This window comes from Solea senegalensis, linkage group LG16 (genome assembly GCF_019176455.1).
Source record: "Solea senegalensis isolate Sse05_10M linkage group LG16, IFAPA_SoseM_1, whole genome shotgun sequence".
NCBI classification, from domain to species: Eukaryota; Metazoa; Chordata; class Actinopteri; order Pleuronectiformes; family Soleidae; genus Solea; species Solea senegalensis.
The window spans coordinates 7329723-7349886 of NC_058036.1; the positions used below are offsets into that span (position 1 = coordinate 7329723).

Below are 20164 nucleotides of genomic sequence, written 5' to 3' on the forward strand. Positions count from 1 at the left end.
TTGCATATCTGATTAAACTATCACTGATCCACATTCAAACAGAAAATGGCTGGAGGAGAGAGACCAGCTGCGGACTCTTGTGTAAAAGCTCTCACTGCTTTTATTGTAAATGGAAAAGCTCTGCTGGAGCTCGCCGACAAGGAGAGCAGAGAAGGTAGGCAGCATTTTGTGAGGCCAGACAAGTGGGCATAAAAATAGACACGCACACAGACACCACGCTCTGCAGCTGGCAGGCGATTTATGGTTGTATGGGGGCAGCAGAAGGCCTGTCAATAATTAGACTTACAGAATGAATCCTAACTGACTTTTACACGCGAACGCCATCTCCCACAGTTTCTCTCCAAGAATTCATCAGGCAGAAAATCTGCATTGAGCGGAAACAGTCACTGCTGTGCAGAAGGTTATGAGCGGTGTTTGTCCAGCTTATGTCTCAAAAGTTATTGTTAACTTGAGCTCTACGACACACATTTATGAGGCGTTGCGGCGTCACAGACGCGGCCGTAAATGCATATTTGCAGGAATAAGCTGTTTACCTCTTATTTCACAGTTTGCCTGTAAAAAGGATTTATGGGGGAAAAACAATGAGTCAGAGCACAAAATATTCACCCCTTAATGGAGCTTGATGTCCCTCTATTTACAACAGCCGGCTACTATAAATGCACATTATAAATCTTTACTTTAATGGTGTTAAAATATATTAAAGGCATATTTGAGATTCATGACTCACGTTGCACACCCCTAGCAACCATCACAGGGAACCAAGGTAAAATAGATTATAGCCACATGCTAATCACAGGCTCATGTAAAAATATGCACTTTATCAGGTGAGTCTGCGTCTTAATTTCTCAAATTTTGGTCGCCACCTACTCTTGCCATTAGAAGGCATGGAAAATGAAGCTCACTTGCAAATGCATTATTTGTGACTTCAGTGTTCGAGAGCCTTTGTGACACAGCCTTACCAAAAGAGGCAGCAGTAGCGCCTGTATCCTTGCAAGCGACAAACAAAGATTTTCTCCATGGACTTTGGTGCAGGAAAATGAGTGGTTAACAAACTTCAGTTTCCCTCCAGAAAATTCGGTCTGACAGCAAGAAAAGGCTACTCAAAATATCCTAGACTGACATTGGGCTTAGATTTTGTTAAGTGGCTAAACTTTGGCAGCCATGTTTTAAAGGTCCAGTGTGTAAAATGTGGGTGAAATGATTTTTATTAGACAAGTTTTGACGCTAACTGAAGGCTACATACAGTAGGTTCTTCGACACACAGTGAAGGCAAGGGTGAGGTGGTGGGACAATCAGCTGCAACATGCGACTTTAAGTTGAGCAAACGTTGCTTCACTGTACCTTTAATTGAAGGTGAGTGTCCACGTTTCAGGCTTCTTCCCAGGGACAGCAGCGCACTGGGGGGGCACATGAAGTCAGTAATGACTTTGTGTGAATATCTCATACAACCAAGTATACATTTTTAAGAAAAGTGCCGTAACTCACAGACACCATAAACCAAAACAACACTAAACGCAGGACGCTCTGTAAGACTTTCGACAGCGAGCAGTGAGTTATTTACAATGAAAAAAAATATATATCAAAAGTATTCTCAACAGAGCCGTCGCCTGGACCTTTTTAATCTCAGTGAGTGTGGCCGATGTAACACAGGTGCAGTGGGATTCCTTTTTACAGTGTTTGGAGGATGAGTTACAGCTTGGTGCTGAAATGTTAGCTGGGGACCATCAATCAAAATGTATTTTACCAGATACACCGCTCATTGATGCCAAAACAGGAGAGTGGGTTTGATTCACTTCTTTTTAACGTAACCTCGTGAATTATCAGGCTAAACATCTGTCAAGATTAATGCGCTGGCATTCTGGTATTTTACCTTTTGCTGTGCAGAACAGTGACACTGAAGAAATATCTTGGTCGAGGTAAAAAAAGATCCTGCTGCTGCTGCTGCTGCTGCTAATCCGTCCGTTCAATCCTGTCTGTGCTCTCGACTCCATCTTAAAGATCTGGAGAAGAATCAGGCAAAAATGACACGCTTAAAAATAATGACAGCAAAATGAAGCATCACAAGGCAACATCATGTTTCTGTGTCAAAGATGTCATGATATTTAAAGCTGTGATCGTCTATAAAAGAAGAGAAAACAAATCGCCTGACACAGAAATCTTACTTTTTTAAATTATTTATTTATTCATTAATTAGTTAATGAATAAATATGAGCTTGTTTTTTTTTAAATAATTGTTTTCCTGTTCAGGTTTTGGTGTTGTCCCTCCACTCAGGCCTTTTTTAAAATGGTATTTTGCCTGTATTTTGCAGCTGGGAGGTGACTTTGTTTCACTGCTGCCAGAACTCAGCAGACCGTCCCACGGTGGAGGACATTTTTATCTACACTGTGAAGATTAAACCCCTTCATCCACAACGGTGATTAATTAAATGAACACAGAAACGGCCGATGCGGGCTGATAAATGTCTCGTATCAAGTTTAGAGTGAGGGCCGCGGCTGTTCAGGAGAGTTGTGAATAAATAAATAAATATTGTCCCAGCTTTGAAAAATAGACATTAAAACTGTTAAAAAACTGTCATTATTTATTAAGAACATGGTCATTTTGAGGTTTGGGGAAACATCGATCACCAAACAAAAGTACTTGATTCATCGTCCGGTAGTCTGTCTACCAATTTAAGACGTGGATGATAAGCAACAGCTAAAAGAACGTCCAAGAACTCAATGACAACTGGACCCACTTTTAAAGATAACCCAACGGAAAGATTGTGAGTGCAGTTTATTGGAGTGAGACTTTACGTTTATATTTTACACATCTTTATATTACTTTTTAGGCCATTAATCCACCAACTACAGGCAGTAGGAAGAGGGAACCCATTAAACATCTCAAAACAAAAGGACATTGAGACTCAGTGAAGGTCCACCCAACCCTCACTACACATCCAATAAATATTTGGTTGAGAAGCAAACCTTATTGTTTATTCCTGGGAACCCTTTTGAGCTTTTTTTTAGGTGAAGCTTATTTGATGTTAACTGCCAAAATGATGTCTCTTAAAACGAGAGATGTTGCTGCTGTGTTTTTATTGGCATTGGTATCCGTCCAATACTGGTTCAAAATCACTGAATTGGAAGAAACAGCGTTGATGTTGTGATTTGGCCGGGGCCACGTTGAGGTTTTGCTATCGGACGTTCACAGGCATCACCTGCTGCCAGGTTCCTACTGGTAAGACATGACACTGGTGCCCACATGCGCATTTTATAAAATACAAAATGACGAACCGTGAAAACCCGATACGAGCGACTGAGACCATTAAGTCCTCAGGAAAAGTTTACAGACATCATAAATCAAGTGGAAAATAGGCCTTTTTTCTCATAACCATTCAAAATGACTCCTTTTTGCGACCAGTGGCTATTCAATATACTTTTACTCCTGCATTGGTGTCCTTGGGAGAACCATAAAACTACATCCAATTTTTATATATAGTTTATGATCACGGCCCAAAACCTTAATGACTTGCAATTCTCCACTCAAGAGCTATCCTGCAAATGTGATGTTGGTTACTGCTAAAGCAACAGGCTAAATTTAAATGATCATAACTCCATAGAGTCATAGATTCCAACGCAGATCTGGATTCAGATGCTAAAGTTTGGGTTTATTTTCTCTTTTGAGCAAGCGCGCGGATAAATAAATGTGAATTGAACACTTGTTGCCCTGTGTACCACAAATGAATCATCGTGACAGAAAGTATAGCGTGTTTTTCCCTTAAAAGCGTCCAGACAACAATACCCTTGATTGTTCAGTTTTGTTTTATGCAGTACTGTATATATAATTGAGGGTTGCCTTCTTAAAGGCTTTTGTTCCATTGTAGGTTTACCCAGAGAGCTTCAGCGTGGCCAACAAAAGCTGTCCCACATACATGGCGCTGCCTGAATGGGACGACATGGAACCGTAAATTGTGTTGAAAATCACTGGTATGCATGAGAAGTGGTATTCCCTCAAGCGTGAATGGATTTAGAAGGACGATGTCGACACAGTCGGACTCCTGCGCCATATATTATAAATAATTACATGTGTTTATATAGTTGTAGGAGCAAAGCCAGCAGTGAGGAATCCTGATGGAAATGACAACGAATGAATGTATTTGATCATGTTAATTTGCCCGTGAAGGACGTGTGATTAGGAAACTGTTTCCCTCACATAACAAAGACCCAGTGACCCGTTAAATGAGGCCAGAGGGGGGCAAGGGCTCAAAGAGGGGATGTGAATGTGGAGATGAAGTAGGCAATTACGTTTTAAGAACTCACTGCACACGACAATGGGTTTATAACTACTGGTGGATACAGAGAAGAGGAGGTGGGCTCTTCATAGATACACTACTCATGACAGATAAAACCGGGTTTTACAGGGTTGTTTTTTTTTCGTTCTCACTTTCGATTTCAGGAGGAAACCTGCAGGAGCCAATTGTCACGTCGAAACTTTGTGGAGTTAATTGGTGAAAAATGCCGGAGGAGGAAGAACGGGAGAAGTTAGCCAAAGTCATCAGACGGTGGAACAACAACAGACTGGACCTGTTTGAGATAAGCCAACCTGATGATGTGAGTCGTCTGTGAGCGTCAGTCTGATTACTGTTAGTTTGGCTTAACTGTCATTATTTTAATGACAGTTAAAATAAGATGTACCTTCAGTAATTAACTGAAAGATTAAGGGATTAATAGTCAATTATTTAAATAATCGATTTATCGGTTTGAGGTTTTTTTTTAACAATTAAAACAAGTTTTCTCTTTCTTTGCTCCATGTAACAAACAAATCATTAAAACTGAATCATTTTGGTTTGTTTACAACAACAAGACATCCGAGAACATCATCATTAATCGATTATAAAAATAATTGTTAGTTGCAGCCCCCGTCACAATCTGCTAATTATTTTCTGCGAATCTTCAAACATTGTGGGGTTTTTTTCTTTAGAAATTCCAAAATTTACAGGAATTCAGTTAACAGGATGTTCCATTTCCTTGCAGGACCTGGATTTTCACGGCGTGATGCGCTTCTACTACGAGGACCATGTCGAGGGAAATGTGGCGACTAAGTGCCTGCGTGTTTGCAGCAACTCTTCAACGCATGAGATCATTGAAACTCTCTCAGAGAAATTCCGGCCTGATATGAAAATGCTGACAGCGAGTTATTCCCTGTATGAAATCCACGACAAGAAGGGTAAGCGGTCCCTGTACGCACTGTAAATAACGAGTCTGGATCAATGTTTGCTTCTTTTATGTGGCTACGTAAATTTGCCGCTATTTTTATGAACATTTTTATAGCTTAATAGAGTCCGACAACAGACAATTGGTTGACAAGAATGTTAATAATTGGTTTTCAAGCAAACATGGCCATTGTACTTTGTTTTATGTGGATGAAGAACGCAAACTGGACCGGGACGAGAGACCTCTGATCGTTCAACTGAACTGGAACTCAGACAACAGGGAAGGTCGTTTCGTGCTCAAGAAAGACCAGGAGAGTTGTCAGGTATCCTCAACATAGTAGTCGCATCTCTTTGTTCAATGAATTGATTTGTTTTTTTGCTACAGAAATTGATAAATTATGTTGATATGATGATTTACAAAGATTATGATTTGTCCACAAACCAAATAATGTTCTGTGTTGAAGGAAAATTGTCACGAGAAGGAGAAAGGAAGCGTGATCCAAAACTTCAAGAGGACACTGTCGAGAAAAGACAAGAAGACTGACAAGAGCAAAACTAAAGCTGCTGACAATGTTTCAGGAGAAGACGACGGGTAAAATGTTTTCATTGTTCATGACAAATAATTATTTTTGACTCTTGTGCTTAGCCGTCAAAATCATCCTTTTCTTTCAAACCAACATCCAGTTCAAGCGAAAAGCCACAGAACAACGGCATTCATGTGTCTAACCATGAGACGAAACATGGCACTGAAGACAAAAAGCCACAGAGGCAGGCTGCTGCAGGTGATGAAAAGTGTTTTTTTGACTCTAAAATAACTGCAATACTCATCTGCAATACTTTCCCTGAATAAAATACTGACAAACTGTATTTTACAAATAATAATGTTTATATTCCCCTTGAACTTTTTCTCCTGGCTTTGCAGATCAGTCGGGGTTACCATTAGAGATCAGAGTCAGTGACACCTGTGAGTATGGGAGACACTGGTCATTTTCACTGCGGCCTTCCTTCTCCTCACGCCCTCCTGACCCCTACTGGTGTGCTTCCCTTTTCAGCTGAAGAAGCCTTCCTCTCTGCAGTCATAAATTACACCAACAGCTCCACAGTTCATTTCAAGCTGTCGCCTGCATACATCCTCTATGCCACGGGACGCTTTGCTCTGCAGCGCCATCGCAGCCAGGGCTCTCCACTCTCGGGACGAACACGCGGCGTAACCTTGATCGCTAACAAAATGGTGGCCATGACAAGGACGGTCATCCAGGCAAGTCTAAGAAACCATTTACTCAGTTTATGGGTTCACACGGTGGTGTAGTGGTTAGCACTCTCGCCTTGCAGCGAGAAGACCCGGGCCTCTCTGCATGGAGTTTGCATGTTCTCCCTGTGTGTGTGTGGGTTCTCTCGGGGTTCTCAGGCTTCCTCCCACAGTCCAAAAACATGCAATGTGGGGATTAGATAAATTGGACACTCTAAATCAGGGGTGTCAAATCCGGCCCACAGGATGAATTTGTTTATTTTAAAATTTCACACTACGATTACAATCTTAATCTCTTCCAGATACCTGTGATTAAATGTTTGTGCCTTTATAGGGCCAGTGTGATGTGTAAATAGCACATTTAGTTGAAATTGCACTTATATTTCTCAAGAAACTTCATGTTTTGTAAAAATATCCTTCATTAAATGTAAAACAAAGGAGAAAAAAAGCAAGGAGTTCTTGTTGTTCATCGGTTATTATGCTATTATTTGACCATTTTTACGGGTCTGGCCCACTTGAGATCAAATTGTGCTGTATGTGGCCCCTGAACAAAAATGAGTTTGACACCCCTGCTCTAAATTGACCATAGGAGTGAGTGTGAGAGTGAATGGTTGTTTGTCTCTATCTGTGTATGTGGTCCTGTGATGGACTGGCGAACTGTCCAGGGTGTACCCCGCCTATCGCCCGATGTAGCTGAAATTGGCACAGCACCCCCCGCGACCCTCTGGTGGAGGATAAAGCGGTTAGATGATGACAGACTGACTGACTGACACGAGTTTATGACCAACAAACTAAGTTTAATATCATAACACTGCAGCGTTGTTTGTCCTTCAGAAGCAGCAGACCATCGCTGGGGCTCTCGCCTTCTGGATGGCCAACTCCTCTGAGCTGCTGAATTTCTTCAAGCATGACAAAGACCTCAGCCTGCTCACACAGCAGAGTCAGCTTGATCTCTCCCACCTGGTGCACAGAACTTACAGGTGAAACAAACTGCAGATTTTAGCGCTTTGGACTCCAACTGAAACTGCAACGCAAGCGACTCACATCAGCTGAGGCCACAGCTCTCTGCCTCCCATCAAACAAATCACAGACTGTACAAAAATGAAATCTGATCCGACTCACCTCAATCTTTTTTTCTGCCCTCTTAAAAGCAGTGCAAGTCTCAATGCACCAAAACAAAGGGCTTTAAAAATCGCTTCTTTCTAACTGCAACAGCAACCCTGAACTCACAAATCCCAAACATCCATGATACACCATTAATATTGGCACTGCAGGGGAATTTTGAAGCACCGGAAAAAAATAGTCAATGCATGTATGACTACAAATAAAGTAATAATCCAACTCATTTTTCAAAGACACATTTGTTGGTTCCAGTTCCTCACACGTGACAGACTTCTGTCTTTATCCAAATCAATATTTCCCTTTTTTTGTGCTGTTAATTGGTCAAATTGGATGACGTCTTCAGGATGTTGTTTGCGAGTAATTTCTAGTTGCAGTTGCAAGAATATTTTTTGAGCTGAACAAACTTTCCTAACTCAGGCCACATACAGAAGTCTATAAAGTGAAGTCTTAAAATTCAGAGTACAACTCAAAGCAATGTGTCTGTCTGTTTTTTTGTCTTCCAAGTTGCCTGCTCCAGTGTCTCCACAATGAGCTAACAAAGCATTTGCCAACTTTTTTCATCGATCCTGAGCAACATGGCAACCTACCGGCCGGAATAGGTAATCACTCATCAATTATACTGAAAAATAATACTAACATAGTAGGTTAACTTAAAGCTGCTGCAGTGATGCCATGTTTTGGCAAACTTCCTGACCTCTGGATTACACTACATTACATGTCATTTAGCAGACGCTTTTATCCAAAGCGACTTACAATAAGTGCATTTAAACATTTGGGTAAAAATAAGAGCTAGAAGTAAGTAAGAGCTTCAAGTAAACCAAGCTATGAAGTGCTAGTCATAAGTGCGATGTATACGTTTTTTTTTTTGTTGTTGTTGTCGTCGTTGTCTTAGTCGACAAGAGTCGGAAGAAATGTGTTGTGTGTAGATCACTGATAGCTGTCATCTAACATATTTTATCTTACCCCACACCTCTGGTGAGTCTGCAGAGCTTTCTGCAAGGGCAACTCTAGGTCCATATTCCAAGTGGGGATCATTTCTTAACCTAAAATTCACTGCAGTCCCACTTTACTAGCCTTCCTTCCATCAGTGGTGATGGACACAAGATCTAACCACTGCTATTTGGGAAACACAGCGTCATGTTATGGTTATTCAGCTCTGTGACATCCATGTATACAACTGATATAACTGACTATAACCATGTATATAACTGTCTGTTGCAGAAATGGTGCTAAACACCTTAATGAACACCATGTCTCTGCTACGCCGCTGTCGGGTCAGCCCTGCTCTCACCATTCAGCTCTTCTCCCAGCTCTTCCATTTCATCAGCGCGTGGCTGTTCAACCAGCTGATAAGCCCGGAGGCCGCCGCTCGAGGCCTGCGCTCCCACTACTGGGGAGCAGCTCTTCGCCAGAGGCTTACCGCCATTGAAGCCTGGGCGGAGAGGCAAGGCCTGGAGCTGGCTGCTGACTGTCACCTCGGACACCTGATCCAGGTCAGTCCCTCCCTAGACGTGTAAAAAACAAAAAACAATACTACTTTAACTTTGCAATGATGCCATTTCTGTTCAAGAGCGTATGGTTTGATTAAATTACATTTTTGCAGACAATTTTAAATACACACAAAGTTTAATTCTACTGCAAATGGTCCTTTAAAGTATTTACACTGCAGCTCCTTTGTAAGATCATTTCTGAACTTGTTTCTGATTAGTAGATTTTTGCCTCAGGTTTAATTCACCATGTCTGAGCACATTCACTAAGTACAGGCTGCTAAAATAGTTTTTTTTTTTCCTGGCTGTTTCTAGGCAACCACACTCCTGACCATGAATAAGTACTCAATGCAAGACGCTAAGGACATCCAGACTACCTGCTTCAAGTTGAATTCTGTGCAGCTGCAAATGTTGCTGGCTGGATACCTCTATGCAAACACAGAGCCACAAATCCCCTCTGTGAGTAGTCCTGAGTGTTTTCTTCCTCTCCTCTCATGCTTCCATGTTTCCTGATAATACAATGATGGTGCTTTGGAGACAAACTCTTGCAAATCAATATCTAGCCGATCAAAATGAAATAACTATTACAAATCAATTTGATTCTTAGGTTAGTGTTGAAAACAGCACAAAGCAGATCAACTCCACATATAAATATAGTGTTTAGTTTAACTATGAGTGTGGCTATAGCCTCAGCTGCAGAGGAGAAACTAAGCAGTATGGATTTAACAATATGAATAATTAACAACAATGAATATGATGATGAATAATAAATGAAAAATAGTAAAGTGAGTTGTCACATTATCTGATTGCTTCGGAATGAAATATTTCTCCAATACTTTGCTCGATATTAGGTGTGGGGAGAAAGAAAAGTTAATGTGACTACCTATTCCAAGCCAAATCGAGTTTTGCCATTTAGCTATTATTACAGGACATAAATTCTGCAGACGTGCATGACAGCATTCATTTACATCATTACTCTCCGTTAGTGCTTGGGTTTAAATTTACAATCAGCCAACGCGGCCCCTTACTAAACAGCAATAACCCAGCTGGAAATACGCCATGACCTCAATTCAGCCACTAACAGCCAACCTCAAAACAAACATCAGCGTTCATATTTAATCACTGGAAATATCAACAGAGTGAAGGCATCATAATGCAGCGGACAAACACCACTTTTTACTCACAATTACACATAGGAGGCTGGTTGAAGAAGTTGTTTTGTCAGTATTTGATAGTTACTGTATAGTATTCTATATGCACAAATGCTAGATTAAAACATATATTGTCTATGTCTTTTGTGCAGTTAATCTATTTCTCAAACTAAAATGACCTCTGGGCCACTGAGCATTGAGTCTGGTGAGGAGGGGACAAAAAGTCCAACTTTTTGAGGAAAAGCAACTGTTCAGAAACTGTGGGTGATATGAAAAGTATATCACTATATTCTGATATTGCAAAAACAATATTTTTGAAAATGTATTTATGACATGAAACGAATCTTTGCATTAAAACACATAGAGAAATAAGTCATTACAACGTGATATTAAGTGATGGGCCACAGAAAATAGCTTTTTTTTAGAATATGACGAAAACATTCCTCATTCTATACTGTATATAAAAATGAACACTAGCTCCAGCTCTAATGCTAGGTTGACGCTAACAGGTAATAGAGACACCACCATAGAAAGATAATAAGAACAACAACCAAAAAAGAGCTAGCTCAGTTATGACAAAATATCAACTGGCAATTGATGTTGTACATAGAAAGATGAAAGCAGTGTAAAAGCAGTTACAATAGAAGCTGTAAAAATTCAACAAAAACAAGTGTTAGCCGAGCTGCTATTAGCTTAGCCCAACAGAAACATCAACTGACCATTATGAAAAACATGGACTGACAACAGCAAACAACAAACACTTACTGTAGCTGTGGCTGACATTTAAGTTGTGGTAAGAGGTTGTCGACAGCCAGACGGGAAAAGTAAATTTAGATTCAGACAATATTTTGTTAAATATTTGTGAGAGCTAAGGTTAGCTAAGATACAGCTAACCAAGTCGAAAGAGGTCAAACAGCAGCATTGAGCGGACTAATTATTCCACCTTATTAATGAGTGGTCATTCAGACTGCATTTGTTGAACTGTGCCTGTTTTTCCAGGTATGGATGTGTACACCACAGTAAAAAAAAAATATAGATATATATCTCAACTTTGCACTAAGTCTTTCTTGATTTTTTGTTTATTTATTTGGTCCATACAATAGAAATGCTGAAAAATGTTGAGTTTTTGTTGAGGTTTTTTTCCAAAACCTGAATTGACAATGTTTTGTTGACAAACCAAAACTTTTGTTATCTGGAGCAAAAAAACCAGAATATTACTCATTTATCAAATTAGTTGGCGATTCATTTGCATTCCTACGACAAGAGAGGGAGTTGGTTTTGTATGCTCCTTCCTGAGAGCCAACAATTCTAAAAAAGTAGGTCAAACTGGTCTGTGTCATCCCCGAAATATGCTTTGAACCTCACATCATCCAGATGAAGCTCTTGAATCATCTGGATGATATTTTCTTTGGGTATGACATCACAACATTCTTTGAATGCATTAATTAATTCAGGGAGGCTGCAGCAATTTTACAGTTATCTCAGCAGCTGCCAGGTTTCGGTTGCTTGAGTGCAACCCGCAAAGGCATAGGCTAAAAACACCTCTGTGTTTTTGTGTTTTGTTTTTAGGACACTACATGTGAACTGATTAAAAAAATGTGGTATTGAATAGAGGACACTCGAAGTGATCTGCAGGAAGGTCTTCAGTACTTTGCTGAGGGCATATTGTAGCCTTGTTGCATATTAAAAAACTTCACTCAATATACCCAAATGTCCTCCCCTAAAATATTCCTGCTGTCATCCTCACTGCAGGATTTGATTGATGCTATTGTGACAGCCGCCGAGGCCTCAGCAGACAGCCTGATCCGGAGTGAAGGACGAAACATTCAGTTGGAGGAGAGCCTCGACCTCCACCTGCCCTTCCTGCTGCCCGAGGGAGGATACTCCTGTGACACCGTAAGAGGAATCCCACAAGGGTTGAGGGAATTTATGGAGCCGATTTGCCAAAAAGGTATTTGATTCTGAAAAGTCATCAAAATCAGATTACAGTGATGTATTGCATCTTAGACAGAGACACCTAAAATAGCCAATTTGTCGGGTTGAAATCCTTCTGTTCAGGTCTTTGCTCTTTAACATCCCAACCGAACTCCAAAGGCGACTGGACCGTGTTTTTCAGGGAATCAAATACTCTCGCAAAGAGCCCGTACTTGGTAAATATCCAGTTAAAATGTACTTTATGCATTAGCCATGTATTTATTATTTCTTTATTTCTTTGACAGGCAGTAAACAAAGAGCCCAGAATTGTACCCTTGACCCTGAAGAAACCTCTCAACAGTGGGATGGGGGTCAGCATCGTGGCTGCAAAGGTGACTGCCTCAGTTTTGACCAAATCGTAATGTGCTCACGAACTAGAGCTATTCAAACATTCAAACTATCAACAAGTTGTCTTCACAAATGAACACATTATGCTCTTCTCTTGCTACAGGGATCACAGCGAGAGAACCTCGGGATTTACATCAAATCTATTGTCAAAGGAGGACCAGCGGAAATGGTGAGATGTAGCGCATTCCTGTTGTAGACGAACTGGAAACGTGGTTAAAAAAGGGGGAATCATTTTGTAGAGAGACCAAATCAAATAAATCTGTTGTGTCTTGATTGCATACAGAATGGTGGATTAACAGCTGGAGACCAGCTGCTCAGTGTGGACGGTCAAAGCCTGGTTGGCCTCAGCCAAGAAAGGTAGCTGCATTACAGACTGTTTGTCAGTTGGTAGAAAGATGTTTATCTGTATTTAGCCTTGCAATGTATGGCACGAATGAACGTCTCTCTTTGAAATCATAATTCACAGAGATGGGCATTATAACCTACAGTCACGGTTTTGATGACTTCCGACTCAATTTGGGAAGACTTGGGAATTGACTTGAGACATGATGACTCTTCAATTTATGTTTCCAGTTTGAAGATAAATTATGAATAAGTATCTAATACAGTGGTGGCTCGTCAATAGGGGGTGCGAGGGCGCCGCCACCATCAGCAATGCATATAAAATATATGCATAATATAATTATGTATGCTTAAACTATCCAATTATAATAATTTGTTGCTCACATCTGACCCACTATTAAGTTTCATTTTTGGCCCTCAAAGAGCTGCCCTGGTCTATACAGTCTCTCAATGACTGCCAACGCCGAATAGCTGACAGTTTAATACAACAATGATATGATTGGTGATTGTATTGATTTTATATTGTTTTAGGGCGGCAGCGATCATGTTGCAAACTGGCCCTGTTGTGACCTTACAGGTTGCAAAGTTTGCAGCCAATTACCACGGCCTGGGGACTCTGCTGAGTGAACCAGCCCCAGACAGAAATACAGGTAGAAAAAAAAAAACAATCAGAAAAATGTCTTTCATTTTTTATGTCCTTCATGACCTAATTAAGGCCTTTCATTGCTGTATAAAGGTGATGAAATCACTGCTAAGCCAAACGGTAAAGCGGGTGTTCTGCACAGTGCCTCTGAAGAAATCCACGGAAGAAGCAGAAGAAACAAAGAGCAGATAATGCAAAGAAACAGGCAGCTTTATCGCTCCAACCCGAACATGACCAGTGGGTACACTTGCACGGATTCCTTTTGCTAATGTGAAATACTATGCTTAATGCTTGAGGGTTTTCCAGAAGAATAACCCTTGGTTTCCTCCTTATTTCAGCAGACCTGGACAGAGATGAACCTGTTGTCTGTGATGTGAGAGAGAACACGACCTCTGTGTCCAGCATCAATCTTTACATAGATGTAAGATATTTTTATATTTTAAGTACAGTCAATTGTATTTTGAGTTCATTTAAACACAATTGCAAAGCGCGCAATTCATTTATACTATTTTCGATTGTTATATTATTGTACATATTTAGAGGGCATTGTTTCTTTTTTTAAATAATAAAAACGTTATTTGGTAAACCCCCCTCCTCCCGCAAAATACTGTTTTTGATCACAAATTTGTTTCTTTTCAGACATTTCATAGGGACTACATGACACTTCCAACTAAAAATTCACAACACAAGGAAACATCTGAATCCAGTCAACCACTGCAACATTTTGTGCCTTTAAATGGAAGAAGCTCCGCTAAAAACAACTTTATGGTAAATTTTCATGTCCCTCAGGCTGTCAATATCATCATATGACTACTTAGTATTTAAAGGAGGTGTAAAAAATGAGAGCATTCAAAGAATGATTTATACAACTAGTAAAATCCTCATCATTTAAAAAAAACAAAACTGTTTTAACCCCCAGCGTCAAGCACTGTCACAGGAGAACTTATACATGGAGAGTGGACGCCCCCTGCTGGACACAAGACAAAACATGTGGGGGCAACAGGATTGGACTGCAAAACAAACCATGAGCCGCTCGTCATCATTCCCGATTCGCTCCAGCATTTCTACTCATGACATCCACTCTGATGTCACTTCTCCTAAAAAGCCACAGCAGAGAAGTCGTACAAGTGGCGCTGGTGTCTGGAGAACTCCCTTTCCCCAACATTCGACACCTACGCCTTCCACTCAGCCCATTCGTATAGACATCCCAATAACCAGAGCAGTGCACACACAGTCAAAGTCTCCACTCATCACCTTCCAGAGTCCATCAGCGCAGTCAGAGAAGATGAGACAAACCCTAATCGGACATAAACAGGGTTCTCGGAACCAAGCCGACCACACATATGCCATCCCAATCTCTGCAGCCAAGAAGCTGCCTCCACCCTCTCTTTCATCACAGCAGCACAGACCCAGCATCTTCAAGGGTCAAGCAGTAAAACCCCAAGTGAGCATCACGCCAACGAAACACGTCTCCTTCCAAGAACCTCCCACTCCACAGAAACAGGCCACAGGTCCCAAGAAGCAAGAAGACCCACTGGAGCCGTGTGATCCGTGGAAAAGGGAAACACAGGAGAAGCTGGAGAAGCAGCGCAGGCTTCAGGCAGTGGAGCTCCTGGAGCAGGAGGTGGAGGAGCTGCAGGCCAAAGTGAAACGCTCAGTGGAGGAGAACGACAGACTCCGCAAACTCAGCCTGGAGTGGCAGTTTCAGAAGAGGCTACGGGAAATTCAGCAGAGAGGAGAAGACGGAGATGAGGATGAAGATGAAAGTTTAGGCATGATGGTGATGATACAGCAGCTGGATACAAGAGCACAGGTGAGAGGCGGGTCACAGGTTATACAGGTTAAACAGAAAGTCTCCCCAACTGCAAAATTACTGAATGTATATTATAAACATTTGATTTATATGACTATAGTGAGGCCTGGTGATCATATTACATATCATGGGATGCTACTTTGGTTTATATCATACAGATTACACTGCAAAACTGGGATTTTACCAGAGCTAAACTGGGATGAGTCATAAATTATAATTATCAGCAAATTCATAGATGTATCTGCAAGCTGCAAAAGTAAGGCACCACAGATAGTGGGGATAAAATCTGAGTAAATTAATTGATTAAAGGCCTCTACAGTGCGTATAAGATCTTTTTTTCCATTTTTTTAGAGCAAAAAAAACTCCGGAGGACACACCCACAAGTACAAAGAGGAGGGACGGCCGACAGGAAATCACGTCTCTCAGAAGGAAGACGAGGCGAACACAGGTGAGCAGTCACTCACGAGTGCAACACAAATAAATAATTATGCCGTTTAATAAGAGATTCAGTGCTCATCAAACATATAATTCCATTTTTGTAGGTCAACAGTCAAGTGGACATACTGAAGACGTTCATGACATGAAATCAAAAGAGTGAGTTGACATTTTAATACAAACAAAATCAACTATGACACAGATACTTCTGCAGCATTTCTACTAACACTGTCAGAATAAGCTGATTTGATAATATTCAGCTCTGATTCCTGAATAAAGTAATTCCGCAGAAAGACATCTAGTTTCCGTCTTTTTAAATGATTTCCCTACATGAGAGAAATTCAAGTATTTCTGTTTTTATCGCTGTTTATTTGCAGGAACCACGAGGAGAGAACCAAGAGCGCGACTGCTCCCGAAAAGCTCACGTTCAGGGAGCGTCAGCGTCTCTTTGCCCTGGCGTCCAGTGCGTAAATGAAGATTAAAGCCACATAAAAAGAACATTGGTCTGTATGAAGAAAAGTAATCATGTGTTAGAAAAACAAAATTACAGTATTGCAATTTTAAAATATCAAAAGGCAGGTTATGCGTGTACTAACTGTAGAAGTGTTTCTCTTTAAGTGCAATTAACACTGGACTTCAGTTAAGTCCAGACTTTTAGTTTCATGATTAGTTTCCTGTTCTGACATGATGTATCGTACAGATTGTCTTATACTTAGACAATATTAGTATTGATTTAGAAATACAACTGAGGCACCTCTCCCCACAGTTTTGTAAGAATCAAACATTTCCTCATGATGTAAAAGTGTCGTTTTATCCCTTGTGTAAAAGTTACTTGGTACGCTGATAAAACTGCACCACTGCTTTCTCTTGTTCTTGAGTTTCGATCGATCCTCGCCGCAGTCTGCGGATCTCATTGATGGCGTCGACGCCTGAAATCTTCCTCTTCTTGACCAGGTAGCAGGCCAGCATCGTCCCTGTTCTGCCATGTCCGTGCATGCAGTGAACTGCGACACCCTAAAGAGAAACAGTCCAACATTTTCAGGTTAGGGCCTTATCTACACAGAGACTTTAAAAGGTTTTCCATAAACACGGTATTGTTTTAGGAGATTTCTTCATACACACAAACCTAGATTTGTAGGTCTGGAGACCACTTTTACGTGGTCTCAGTCTTGTCTTGGTCTCGATACCCTCTGGTCTTGGTATTGTCTTGGTCTCGGTTTAGGCGGTCTTGACTACAAGGCTACACAATTCCCCCCACTATGGCTCTGAACGCTGTAGTATATATGCAAAGCCTGTGTGTGGCGCTGTAAGGCTGCCACAGAAATGTACCAAAACCGGATAAGATGTAGAACATCTAGACCAACGAACTCCAAAAAAGTTTGCGGATTGTCCTGAACTCGTTCCTGTGTGAATGGGCCATAAAATCACCTGTAACAATAGTTTGCATTATTATGAAATAATAAGCAGAGCTGAAACTGCTGCTTGTATCTTTTATTTGGACATAGTTTCATTACTTAGTGCTAACATGTCCAGTTTTAAATTTCTGCAAAAACCAACACACAACAAATAAAGACTGACATTGAAAGAAAAGACCACACACACACACTGGTCCACTCTCGTAAGTAAAAGTGCTATAATGCTACAAGTACGAAGCATATCATTAACTATAGCTTGCCTCCTTCTGGTTTAGTGTTTTCTGTTTGAAATTAAATGACGGGAGCTGTAGATATTTTTTCAGAATAAAAGACGAAAGATATACACTATAAAACTTCTTAGTAGACCCTCTAAGAGAAAAGTGTATCTTTTACAGTTCCAGGAAGGACATTACATCAGTTATCCAGGCATATTCTGCTAAAGGTTTGGGTAACTTCCAGTGTAAAAAATACGTCTACAGGCAATCGAAGAAGCAAATGATAACACATTTAATGTGTGTGGTGAACTGAGGATATTTCAGGAAGACTCCAAAAACAGCAGTAAGTGGACAGGTTGCAATATCAGTATCTGGAACTAAAGAGATCTTGAAGAAATTCTTCAAAAACCTGTTAACTTTGAGCATGACCAAAAGCTATTAGCTATGTCAGTGTTTGTGATTGCTACTGAGACAGGCAAGTAGAGCTGCAGCTAACGACTATTTTCATAATCGGTTAATCTGTCGATCATTTTCTCGATCAATCGTTTATTCCATAAAATATCAGAAAACCTTCAAAAATTTTGATCAGTGTTCGTCAAAGCTGGAAATGATGATGTTCTCAAATGTCTCGTTTTGTCCACAAACCAAAATGGTTGACTTTTAATGATTTATTTATTATCCCGATCAAAGAAATTGACAAAATATTCATATTTAAGAAGCTTAAACAATCACAAATCTTGTTTTAAACATGAAAAAAGCTTCAAATCAATTAATCGATCAAAATAGTTGCCAATTCATTTAGTCATCGATGAAGGTATGGAATTCTGTACTCGACAAAGAATATTACAGTCTTTTCCCTTAAGGGAGCTACAAGATTGTGAAAGGTGCATGGGCTCATTAAATTCAAAAGGTACAGTGATATTCTTTACTTTGCCCATGGCAAGTTCTGAAAATACATAATAAACATAACATCACATCACAGCTCATCAAGTATCTGAGATCTTACCTCCCCCTTAGAGTTGGCCTCTTCCACGAGGGAGAGAAATCTATCAATCTGACTCGCTGAAGGAGGAGTGAAGTCCACTATCTTGATGTGGTGCAGCTGCAGCTTTGGACACGAGTCATGATACGGTGGTTTTCTCTCACACAGGCAAACCAGGTGCTGGATGCCGTTGTCCAGCAGATACTGGTATTCACATGTCATCCTGGGCATTGCCAGTCCGGCCAGTTTGCCTGGCTCCACCCAGGAGAAGTTGTGTGGAGGACTGGAGGCCATGATTATCTAACTGAAAACAAAAAGAAGTGTTTTATTAAGCATACACCATTGACAGTCATTATTAAGACCCTGTTTAGACATGGTATTAATGTCACCAATACATAAGTGTAAGTACAAACTGTCCTAAGCTGCTTTTCTTACAACCCAATCTCACTTCCACGTACTGTATGTGAACACACATGAATATTTATGGGAACAAAATTATGTTTTATGTTTTTTACACTGTACATTTGATAGGTGGAAGAAGTAGTTCCTACCAACTGGGTCATTAAGACTACACCCCTTTATTATATACTTTCCACTGTATTCCTGCGAATGATAAATTACACATTTACCCAAAATCACTAAAATATCAGTTTTTCAATATGAGAATCGATCCTTGAACATAAATGTCTGGGACCGGAAGTACTGATATTTTTATCTGCACAACGCTATCAATATCAAGCTGCTCAAATTCTGCTCAACCAGATTTAAACTTGAAGAATTGTTAACAGGGTTTTATTATGTATTTTTATGTCAGTTCCATGTACATCATTAAAGTCAACACCATACATATCACAACACAAAACAGTCTTTACAACCAGGAAAATAAATCACAGGAGCCATATAATTATATGATGGGAATTCACAATCTAAGACAATACCTCTGACTCATGCCACACAATTTTGACATAGATAATAATACGTAGCCCGGCCCTACAACATAGGCATACAAAGTGTTAAGCAAGCACCACAAACACACACGTGTAACCAAGTATGACATGTTAGTTTTGGCAATAAATATCAAGTAACCGAGTAAATCTTACCTTTTTAAGCAAGTTAAACAGTTCAAGTGAAGCGGATGAAGAGCCTGTGAGGAAAAGCAGAAAGTAAACACAACAGACCATGTATCTAGTCGAGCCGCAATTTGTTTAGCAGACGTTAGCATACCGGCTAGTCTGGAAAAGTCACTGTATTACCGACGGATTAGACTCATTAAACTGTGCATACTTCAACATAATACGACAAGAGTTTGGATGGAACACACCGGTTGGACGCCACCTCGATTGTACAAAAGCTTAAAATAAAAGTAGAGAATAGTTGAGTTACCGTAACAAGAGAGATACTACTTCAGAGCGACACAAGTAAACTAGCTAACTAAATATAAATATACTCGCTAAACAAACTTTTATGAGATCCGTATTTTATGTACAAATCACATGTTATGTTACTTACAGATCTTTCTTTGAGATGAATAAACGCTTGGCGTGTTGGCGAAGTTGAAGCTACCCGTCAAGCTAGCATGCCAAGCGGACTGAGACGAACTCCGTTCGCACACTATCGTAAAGCCACTGCTGGGAATGTGGCTTAGCGGAAGCTATATATCCATCCATATATGAACGTGAAGTGTGGTGCCGTGCCATCGTAAAGTCTAATGGCTGATCTATTAGTGACGACGTCATATCGGCGTAAATCGAGAGCAAACATGTTGACAGTTTCATGTGCACGTTTATATTGATGTG

The 20164-nt window shown here is 40.4% G+C and overlaps 2 protein-coding genes and 1 long non-coding RNA gene across 3 annotated transcripts in view; 1 reads left to right on the forward strand and 2 right to left on the reverse strand.

Annotated features, from left to right (window-relative positions):
* LOC122782883 overlaps positions 1-1988 on the reverse strand; it is a 30421-nt gene extending 28433 nt beyond the window's left edge. The window contains exons 1-2 of the long non-coding RNA XR_006361984.1: positions 1871-1988; positions 1342-1397 (exon numbers count right to left, since the gene is read on the reverse strand). This is a non-coding gene — a long non-coding RNA (uncharacterized LOC122782883). The remainder of the gene's footprint in view (positions 1-1341; positions 1398-1870) is intronic.
* Positions 64-16227, forward strand: LOC122782852 (afadin). The gene is made up of 25 exons (XM_044047404.1): positions 64-154; positions 4436-4590; positions 5014-5206; positions 5409-5515; positions 5657-5784; positions 5877-5974; positions 6115-6156; positions 6245-6450; positions 7276-7421; positions 8068-8162; positions 8785-9056; positions 9366-9509; positions 11954-12152; positions 12260-12351; positions 12421-12507; positions 12627-12692; positions 12807-12880; positions 13397-13515; positions 13602-13745; positions 13847-13929; positions 14148-14276; positions 14428-15321; positions 15673-15769; positions 15864-15915; positions 16134-16227. The coding sequence occupies exons 2-25, from the start codon at positions 4495-4497 to the stop codon at positions 16225-16227; spliced, it is 3657 nt and encodes a 1218-aa protein (XP_043903339.1). The 5' UTR covers positions 64-154; positions 4436-4494.
* Positions 15800-20089, reverse strand: dusp23b (dual specificity phosphatase 23b). The gene is made up of 4 exons (XM_044047449.1): positions 19878-20089; positions 19469-19512; positions 18393-18672; positions 15800-16770 (listed from the first exon to the last, which is right to left on the reverse strand). Exons 3-4 carry the CDS (start codon positions 18660-18662, stop codon positions 16585-16587), a joined length of 456 nt encoding a protein of 151 aa, XP_043903384.1. The 5' UTR covers positions 18663-18672; positions 19469-19512; positions 19878-20089; the 3' UTR covers positions 15800-16584.
* Positions 20090-20164: the final 75 nt, after the last annotated feature.